This window comes from Otolemur garnettii, unplaced genomic scaffold (assembly GCF_000181295.1).
Source record: "Otolemur garnettii isolate 467f Iridium unplaced genomic scaffold, OtoGar3 scaffold00018, whole genome shotgun sequence".
Taxonomy (NCBI): domain Eukaryota; kingdom Metazoa; phylum Chordata; class Mammalia; order Primates; family Galagidae; genus Otolemur; species Otolemur garnettii.
In genome coordinates, this window is record NW_003852413.1 from 6,099,067 (window position 1) to 6,109,247 (window position 10,181).

Genomic DNA, 10,181 nt, shown 5'->3' on the forward strand with positions numbered 1-10,181 from the left:
GACAGAGCCTCAAGCTGTCCCCCTGGGTAGAGTGCCATGGCTTCACTGCTCATAGCAACCTCCAACTCCTGGGCTCAAGTGAGTCTCCTGTCTCAGCCTCCCAAGTAGCTGGGACCACAGGTGCCCACAACAACACCCGGCTATTTTTTGGTTGCAGATATTACTGTTGTTCGGCAGGCCTGGGTTGGATTCAAACCCACCACCTTAGGTGTATGTGGCTGGCAGGCCCAGGCATATTAATGCAACTCAGGTCAATGCCACTCTTAGAAGACCTAGAGGAAAGCACTGTGCTCCCAATGCTCCCACTTCCCTGAGTGTACACTCTCCCCACCCTCTCCTAGCAGTCCCGCATCCAGAGTGTCAGCCCAGACTGGGTCAGAGTCTAGATCACCCCCACCTGGTGCACCCTGACCTCCTGTGCTGACCTTGTCCACTTGCTCCAGGTGGGCCCGCAGCTGCTTCTGGAGGGAGTAGAGGGTGGAGAGTGAGAGTGCCTCCAGATTGGGGAACGTGGACAGGGCCTGGGGGTCTGGCCCTGAGTGCAGCCTCTCCAGCTCCTCCTGCAGTTTCTTCACTTGCACCTCTAGTGCATCCCGCTGCTCCCGGGCCAGCTCACACTCGGCACCAGCTGCACTGGCCCGCTCACCAGCCTCTTCTGCCTCTTTCTTCCAGGCATCACAAGCCTGTGGGCCCAACACACAGTGCCTTATCATAATAGTCCTCCACCCCTGCTCCCTCTGCCCCCCAGAGAGCATCTCTGGAACACTCTGGCAGTGGGGTCTGCTGTCTGGGGAGGGGGCAGGGAGAAGGCTGAGGCTGCCTGCAGAGAAGAGAGGTTTTAGCACCTGCAGAAGATCTTCCCTGTGAGGGTATGGAAGGGTGCTGGGTCTACCAGAGAAGGGGGCACAGATAGAGCTTATGTTCTGGCCAGCCTTCCCAGGAGCAGCCAGACTGCAACTGTACATACGGCTCACCTCAGAATCTAGAACCCTGGAGAATTAGAACTTCTGGGGAGAGGGACCACCTGGTCCTGGAACTAGAATACACAAGTAGCTCACAGAGAGAGTTCTGGGCCTGTGACACTAGCCACCCAGTGTCCTGACTGGCAAGGCAAGTCCTCTCATGGGGTGGAGGCAGAGAGAACAAAACCGAGTTTCTGCTTTGTTCTTTGGCCCCCTGCTCCCCTCCACCCCCCATGCCCACTCTACATGGATGCTCTTGGGCCAGATGCCACTAGGCACTAAGGAGGGCAGGTTGGTGTGGGCCCAGTACCTGCTTGGCCTGCTTCCAGGACTCCTCCCATTGCTTGATGGTGCCATTGGCTTCATCTAACTCTTGCCGAAGCCGGGCCAGCTCAGCAGCCCCTGGCCCTGACAGGAAGGCAGGGGAAGTACCCGGGGAGAAGCTTCCAGAGGCAAAATGCTCCCAGATGCTGCTGTTCATCCCGTTTAGACCTGTCCCAGGGAGGGGAGGAACATCAGCTCTGGAGGGCTTTGGGCCCAGGCCCTGGCAGCCCAGCCTGGGTAGGTGTGCAAAGCCCCATCTTTGTAATTCTGGGGCTTTTGCAGGGACTAGAATGCAGACTAGGAAGGTGCCAGGAACTAAGTCAGACTTTAGTGCCACTGGGTACTTATTATAGCTGCCACTTAACTTCTGAGTCTCAGCATCCTCATATGTAAAATGAGGCTCCCTCACTGCCTCACAGGGTGGTTTGGGGACTTGGGAAGTACCAATTGGAAGGGAGTCAGAAGGCATCCCATAGCCTTCTCACAGCCTGAAGTGATGTCCAGGAGTAGATGAAGGAGAAAGGACACAAGCTAGAGCCTCATACAGTAGCAGAGCTGGAGCCAGAAGAGCTTGGGGAACCTTGGGTCTGTCCTCTTGTTTTACAGACAAGGACACTGTGATAAAACGTGCGACCAAGAATGCACAGAGAGTAAGTGGTGGAGCGTCTGACTCCAGGGCTGCTCTCCCAGTGAACCACCCCTGCCTGCACCCAGGTGTTCACTAATACCATGTGCCTCTGCTCCTTGGCCTCAGGGAAGCCCTCATTTTCCTGAGGGGACCCATGTCCATCTCTGGCCTCATTCTGCCCATGTATTCTTCTAGTGACTACTTCATCTTTCCTATTAATCCAGCAGAATGTTTCAGAGCTAGATTTAAAACATTCTGTCCTCTGAGCAGTACAAGTACACCGACAGATGTAGGGTGTGGTCCTGTGAGGAGGCCCTGCGCTGTGCACTGAGGCTCACTGCCCTGTCCCAGAGGAGGGACGTCACCACACCACGAGGCTGCCCCAGCAGCAGGCTCTCCTGTCCTGCCCTTCTCTCCTCTCCTCTCAGGTGATGATTATTCTCTAGGAGAGGAGTCACCTCCTGAGAGAAGGTCCTCTTGACTGCCTTGCACAGGTTAGGTCCCCTCTGTTACTCTAGGTAGGACTCTAGTGGCTGTGTATCTCTGCTTCCCACACCAGCCCTGGCACCATGACAGCAGGGACTATTGGTTGGGCTCATACCCATATCTATTCAGCTGTGCTTAATAATCACATGACAGGGCCAGGCGTGGTGGCTCATGCCTGTAATCCCAGCATTTGGGGAGGCTGAGGAAGGCGGATCACTTGAGCTCAGGAGTTCAAGACCAGCCAGAGCAGGAGTGAGACCCCTGTCTCTACTAAAAATAGAAAAGTCAGGCGGCGCCTGTGGCTCAGTGAGTAAGGTGCTGGCCCCATTTACTGAGGGTGGTGGGTTCAAACCCAGCCCTGGCCAAACTGCAACAAAAAAATAGCCGGGCGTTGTGGCGGACACCTGTAGTCCCAGCTACTAAAGAGGCTAAGGCAAGAGAATCACCTAAGCCCAGGAGTTGGAGGTTGCTGTGAGTTGTGACACCACAGCACTCTACCAAGGGCAATAAAGTAAGACTGTCTCTTAAAAAAAAAAAAAAGTCAGCTGGGTGTCAAGATGGGCACCTGTAGTCCCAGCTACTTGGGAGGCTGAGGCAGGAGGATCACTAGAGCCCAGGAGTTAGAGGCTACAGTGAGCTATGGAGATATCACTGCACTCTAGCCTAGGTGAGAGAGTACCACTGTATCACAACTAAACTAAACTAAAAGCAATCATATGGTGGAAGAATGAACGTGTAGTCAGTAAACAGAGCTCAATCAAGATGCCTCCAGAATATGGGGCAAGAAAACTGCAACATTAAACATCTAAAGCTAACAGAATCAACATAAAATGGACAACAAACCCCCCCAAACTGAAAAGGTGTCAAGAAATCAATGTTCTACTCACGCCTGCAATCCTAGCACTCTGGGAGGCCAAGGCAGGTAGATTGCTTGAGCTCAGAGATTCAAGACCAGCCTGAGCCAAAGTGAGACAGTGCCTCTTAAAAAAAAAAAAATAGCCAAGCATTGTGGTGGACGCCTGTAGTCCCAGCTACTTGGGAGGCTAAGGCAAGAGAATTGCTTGAGCCCAAGAGTTTGAGGTTGCTGTGATGCCACAGCACTCTACCTAGGGTGATAAAGTGAGACTCTATCTAAAAAAAAAAGAAAAGGCTCGGCGCCTGTGGCTCAAGTGGCTAAGGTGCCAGCCACATACACCTGAGCAGGCCGGTTCAAATCCAGCCCGGTCCGCCAAACAATGATGACTGCAACCAAAAAGTAGCTGGGCCCTGTGGCGGGCACCTGTGGCCCCAGCTACTTGGGATGCGGAGGCAGAAGAATTGCTTGAGCCCAGGAGTTGGAGGTTGCTGTGAGCTGTGATGCCAGCTGTACCCAGGGCAATAGCTTGAGGCTCTGTCTCAAAAAACAAACAAACAAACAAACAAAAAGGCTCAGTGCCTGTAGCTTAGTGGCTAGGGTGCCAGCCATATACACCAGAGCTGACGGGTTCGAACCAGACCTAGGGCCTGCCAAACAACAATGACAACTACAACAAAAATAGCCCGGTGATGTGGCAGGTGCCTGCAGTCCCAGCTACTTTGGAAGGCTAAGGCAAGAGAATCGCTTAAGCCCAGGAGTTGGAAGTTGCTGTGAACTGTGATGCCAAGGGTTAACATAGTGAGACTATCTCAAAAAAAGAAAAACAAAAACAAGGGCGATGCCTGTGGCTCAGAGGAGTAGGGCGCCGGCCCCATATGCCAGAGGTAGTGGGTTCAAACCCAGCCCTGGCCAAAAAACTACAATTAAAAAAAAAAAAAAAGAAAAACAAAAACAAGAATGCCCTGCTTCCAGCACCCTCAGGGAGGAATTCTTGGTCTTCCAACAGCTGTGGGATAGTGTCCCTTTAGGGGACATCCTCACCAGTCTCCATATCATGTCATGCCTCTGGAGCCCTAGTCCACACCATTCTAATTCTGTGTTGGAGAAACAGCCTTCCAGGCTAGCTCTGGGTTTTCCCAGAGCCTCTGCCTGTTGGAACGGGCCACGTGAGCTAGGAGTGCCTTATTCCAACTTCTTGGTCTCTCAGGAGCCTGGTTGGTGTAGCCCAGCCTCTTAGAGACCTAGGGAATCGGGCAAAACTGAACCACATGGTGACAAAGACCAGGCCTCAGCCCTGACAGCTGAGACTCTAGCATCTCACTGCACTGGCCTTGCTTCATTCACATTATTTCATTTAATCCTCACAACAACCTTATGATGGGTGCTGCCCCTACAACCATTTCACAGCAGAGGAAACCAAGGCTAAATCATTGTCCAGGGTCAGAAGGGCAGGGACCTGACTGCCTCCTTGTCCAAAGCTTTTGCTCTAACCTGTAGTCTGGCTGATGTACAGTGGACAGACTGGCCAAAGGCATTTTCTAAATGACAAAGTTCCTGCCCAGGTTTCCTTAGTGAGCCATGTCTCTGCTTACCTAAAGATCCATGTGAGGCTGAAGTCCCCAAAAATGTGTTTTCTGACTGGCTCAAGTGGCCCTGGGGCTGCTGCAGGAAATGTGAGGAGAGGCTGACAGGAGGGGACGGGGATGCTGAATGGAAGGAGGCAGAGCTGCCCAGGGAGCCAGGGATATTCACGGGCGCAGAGCTCTGCAGCAAGCTGCCACCTGCAAGAGAGGCCCAGACTGGATGAGGGCAGGGCAACCCAGTGGGCCACAGGGGCAAGGTGGGACCCCAAGGTGCCCTCCCAGGCGACCCTGCCCATCTACTGCCTTGTACCAATTGTGATGCTGCCTGGGTGGGGCACAGTGCTGTTATCAAAAGTCTTCTCCAGGGCGGCCACCCCAAACTCATTCAGGTCCAGATCATCCAAAGCAGATTCTAGGGACAAAGAGATTGGGATGTGGAGCATCCTGGCCTCCTGAGGGCCCATACCCTTGAGGCTCTGAGACCCACTTACCCCTCATCTCCTGCCCCCTTACATCATTAAGCTCAGGCCACACTGGCCTCATACTGTCTTGAGCCTCTGCATCTTTGCCTGAGCTACTCCCGCTGACAACAATGACCCCTCAGTGCTATCAGCCAGTGAAATCCAAAGTGTCTCTCTTTTCTGAAGCCTTCTTTAATACCTCCAGGGGAATCAAGTCCCAACCCTGGGTCCCTGCCCCTGACAGAGGTCCTATATCACCTGATATTATAGCTCCTGTGTCTTGGCCCTATGATCACAGAGGGTGGGCAGGTCTCTGGGCCCTCAGTGATTAGTGCATATAACCGGACACATGTCCACTGCCCCCTAATGAACTGGACTAGGAGAGTAGAAACAGTTTTCCTCCTAGAAGGCAAGAACAGTGTGTCGTCATCTGTCTCCCCAGTGCCTGCCATAGAACCTGGCACAAAGCAGGTACCTCTAAATGAGCATTGAAAGAAACAGGCACTGAATTCTAATAGCTATTAAGATATCTAGTGAAGAGAATGAACAGGGACCAAATGATATGTCTTGGGATGAGATGCTAATTTGCACCAAAGAACAAGGGCCAGTCTTGGTCCTATACTTTGGGCTCATTTTCTATTTAGTTCAAAGGGCCCAGAGTGCCCACCCTCTGATTTCCTCCAAGACAAGATGAGAATTAAGGTGACTGCCATGCTGATTTGAGTTTCACTTCAGAAACTGAGGTGTCTCTGAGTCCAGAGCCAGTGCTGAGCTTGTGAACAGCAATGGCCTAATTACCTATGACCGACTCTACTGTGTCGCTGGTGGGGTAGAAGGGCAGAGCATTTGCGTTCATGCCAGGGATGCTGCTGGTGCCCACAGGGCTAGGGGGAGTAGCTGCCAGGCTGGAGGTGATACTAGAAGAGATGCTTGAGGTCAGGGGGCTGCCTGTGGGGAGGATGCCCAGCACGTCCTGCAAAGAGAGGGAAAGGAGAGGCAATGGGATGCCCATGTAATGGAGGCTACAGCCAGAAGCTGGAGATGGGGCTGGGGATGGGGCAGGGGGGCAAAAGGGGTGAGGGAGGAGGCACATCTCAGCTACTGTCTAGCTGCACCCACACCCCAATGAGGCTGTTGTTGAAGAGATGTGTCTTAGAGGTTGCCTGGCTCACTTACCTCTCAAGGCTTTTTTTTTTTTTTTTTGAGACAGAGCCTCTAGCTGTTGCCCTGGGTAGAGTGCCATGGCATCACAGCTCACAGCAACCTCCAACTCCTGGGCTCAAGCGAGTCTCCTGCCTCTGCCTTCCAAGTAGCTGGGACTACAGGTGCCTGCAACAAGGCCTGGCTATTTTTTGGTTGTAGCCATCATTGTTGTTTGGCGAGCCCAGGCTGGATTCAAACCAGTCAGCTCAGGTGTATGTGGCTGGCACCTTAGCCGTTTGAGCCACCTCTCAAGGCTTAAAGCAGGGAAGGGAGAAGGAAGTACCGGACCTGGCCCAATACAGATGCTCCAGAGTTGTTTTTTTTTTTTTTTTTGAGACAGCGTCTCATTTTGTTGCCCCCAGTAGAGTGCCATGGCATCACTGCTCACAGCAATCTCGAACTCTTGGGCTCAAGCATTTCTCTTGCCTGAGCCTCCCAAGTAGGGAGGACTACAGGTGTCTGCCACAACACCCGGCTATTCTGAAAGACAAGGTCTTGCTCTGGCTTAGGCTGGTCTCGAACCTGTGAGCGCAAGCAATCCACCTGTCTCAGCCACCCAGAGTGCTAGGATTACAGGTGTGAGCCACCATGCTCGGCCAGAGATATTTTTTAATTGACTGCTAAGGGTAGGAGATCAGGGCCCTAAGCCCATCACCCCATACCATCAGTCCTATTCTCAGCTTATGGAAAAGTGGTGCCTCCCACTCCCTGATGCCCCTTGGAGATCAGGGCCAGTCCTGCCCACAATAGATACCAGAAAAGGAAGAAGAGGTCTGAATACTCTGTACCTGTTTGGGCTGAAGCAGTGGCTGCTCTTGACTTCTTGGCTCTAGTGAGTGGGGCTTTAATTTAGCCTGAAAGAGAAAAGTCAGGGAGCAGAGGATGAACGTGGCACTGTGGGGAGAACCCGAGTCTAGGAGTCCACCTGACTCTGCCATGGCTCACTGAGGCTACAGGTACTGGGCACAGGTGGTGGCGGCGGCAGATCCTGTTGCTTACCACACGACCTCCTTTAACACACAGACACTCATCTCCCTCCCACTCTAAGTCTCAGACAGGTCCAGGAGGTTTCTCCCTAAGTCCAGTTATGGGTCCCTCTTGTCCTGCTCCTGTAGGCCCCACCATTCATCAAGGTGGGAATCCCTGCTCCTCTAGTAACTAGGTCTCCCAGCCACACAGGAAGCTTCTTGGCTTCTGAAAACAGGGTTATTATTACTCAATCTGCTGTGTCCTCAAGAGACTGAGGACAGGGGAACCCTAGCTCCCAGGTATCCTCCAGAGGATACTCCTCCAAGCTTCTCTAGCCCCATATGGGAGAAAACCAACTTTACTGGGCTTAAAGTATCTTCTGTTGTGCCCCCCACCCCTTACCTGGCATTTGAAGTTTTTCAGGTACTCCGCTCCTACTTGGTCTTCCCTCTCAAAGCCAGGAGCCTTCTTATAGCTGCCAGGGGCCAGACCAGACTCTCCAGGGAAGACAATGCCCTCCAGGTTCAGGGGCTTCCTAATGGAGCCCGGTGGGGAGCCACAGAGATTAGATGGGCTGCCCAGGCTGCTGTTTCTACAGAGGAGCTGCAGAGGAGGGAAGGACCAGTGGGCACAAGGCAGGCAGCCCATGTGGCCCATCCACTGTTTTGTCCTAGAGGGAGAATCTTCAGCAAGGAACTCAGATTCACTTTCATCTGTCAATGGGCAGCAATAACCACCCAGGGACCCCTAAACCTAACAATGGAATTGGGCATAGGGATGACATGAAGCTTTACTCCTTCAACCACCCTACCCTGCTGATCAACACAGGCTCTGGAGACTACCCCACTCCCTTCCCCAGGCCTAGGAGGAGGAAAACATAAAGGCAGCACCCTTTGTGGGCCTGGGAGTCATGAGGCAGGTGTTGGCTCCTGGGCACGCATGGTGCCCACCCACTCCCCAGGACAGGCACGTACAGCACTGAGGTCGGGGGCATGCGGGCTGGAGGGGCTCACAGGCACCGAGTCTCCGGCAGCAGATGGCATGTACAAGACGGGACCCGGCTGGGTGGGGCTGGATACAGCTGAGGAAGGCTGTAGGTCATCACTTAGGGGTGGCTCTGTAAGACATGGAGGCAGGAGTTGGTAGGCTACTAAGCCAGCTCCATCCCTCTAAAAATGCTTCTGGTGGGCAGCACCTATGGCTCAGTCAGTAGGACACTGGCCCCATATACTGAGGGTAACAGGTTAGAACCCGGCCCAGCCAAACTACAACAAAAAATAGCTGGGTGCCTGTAGTCCCAGCTACTCGGTAGGCAGAGGCAAGATAATTGCCTAAGCCCTAGGTGGCACCTATGGCTCAGTGGGTAGGGGGCCAGCCCCATATACCAAGGGTGGCGGGTTCAAACCCAACCGCGGCCTAACTGCAACAACAACAAAAAAGAATCACCTAAACCCAAGAGCTGGGCTTGGCGCCTATGGCTCAAGTGGCTAAGGTGCCAGCCACATACACCTAAGGTAGCGGGTTCAAATCCAGCCCGGGCCCACCAAACAACAATGACAGCTGAAACCAAAAAAATAGCTGGGCGTTGTGGCGGGCACTTGTGGTCCCAGCTACTTGGGAGGCAGAAGCAGGAGACTCCCTTGAGTCCAGGAGTTGGAGGTTGCTGTGAGCTGTGTGACGCCACAGCACTCTACCAAGGGCGATGGAATGAGACTGTCTCTACAAAAAAATAAGTAAATAAATAAAAAATAAAAATGCTTCTGGACCCCCCTAAAGGAGACCATGCCTTCTCTGCACATAAAGGGAAGGTTCCTGCTTTGCTTTTGTGAACATGGTGTCATGTACTCTTACTACATGCCAAACAACGTCCTAGCACCTTGCATTAATTGTAAATATTCACAATACCCAGAAGATACTGGCAATATCATGGTCTCCATTTCATAGATAAGGAAACTGAGGTACAGAGAGATAAGGTAAATCTACCAAGTGACAGAAGTAGCAAACAGAAGAGCTGGGATTTGAACTGTGATCAGTACAACTCCAACACCTGAACTATTATTATTCACCTCTCTATACTGTCTCAATCAGGCAGTCCCTGGGCCCATGGTTGGGGACCACCTCTGCACTAAGAATCTTTCCCGATGGGTGCGGTGGCTCTTGCCTATACTCCTAGCACTCTGAGAGGATTAAGTGGGTGGACTGCCTGAGCTCACAAGTTTAAGACCAGCCTGAGCAAAAGCAAGACTCTGTCTCTAAAAATAGCCAGGACTTGGTGCCCGTAGACCAGTGGTTACAGCGCCAGCCAGATACACCGAAGGTGGTGGGTTCAAACCCAGCCCAGGTCAGCTGAACAACTGCAACAAAAAAATGGCCAGGCATTGGGGTGGGCACCTGTAGTCCCAGCTACTTGGGGGGCTGAGGCAAGAGAATCACCTAAGCCTAAGAGCTGGAGGTTGCTGAGCTATGACACCACGGCACCCTATCGAGGGTGACAAAGTGAGACTGTCTCTAAAAAATGAATAAATAAAAATAAAAATAGAAAAATTAGCTGAGTGTCATGGCAGGTACTTGTAGTTCCAACTATTTGGGAGGCTAAGGCAAGAAGACTGCTTGAATGAAGGAGTTTGAGGTTGCTGCGAGCTATGAACATGCCACTGCACTCTAGCCTGGGCAACTGAGTGAGACTGTCTCAAAAAAAAAAAAAAAAAA

General features: G+C 52.5%; 1 protein-coding gene across 1 annotated transcript in view; it reads right to left on the reverse strand.

Annotated features, from left to right (window-relative positions):
- UNK (unkempt family zinc finger) overlaps window positions 1-10,181 on the reverse strand; it is a 54,479-nt gene that overhangs the window by 3,238 nt on the left and 41,060 nt on the right. The window contains exons 8-15 of the mRNA XM_023511225.1: window positions 8,447-8,589; window positions 7,875-8,075; window positions 7,292-7,357; window positions 6,099-6,273; window positions 5,150-5,251; window positions 4,849-5,037; window positions 1,273-1,454; window positions 426-683 (exon numbers count right to left, since the gene is read on the reverse strand). Coding sequence (XP_023366993.1) covers window positions 426-683; window positions 1,273-1,454; window positions 4,849-5,037; window positions 5,150-5,251; window positions 6,099-6,273; window positions 7,292-7,357; window positions 7,875-8,075; window positions 8,447-8,589 — 1,316 coding nt within the window. The remainder of the gene's footprint in view (window positions 1-425; window positions 684-1,272; window positions 1,455-4,848; window positions 5,038-5,149; window positions 5,252-6,098; window positions 6,274-7,291; window positions 7,358-7,874; window positions 8,076-8,446; window positions 8,590-10,181) is intronic.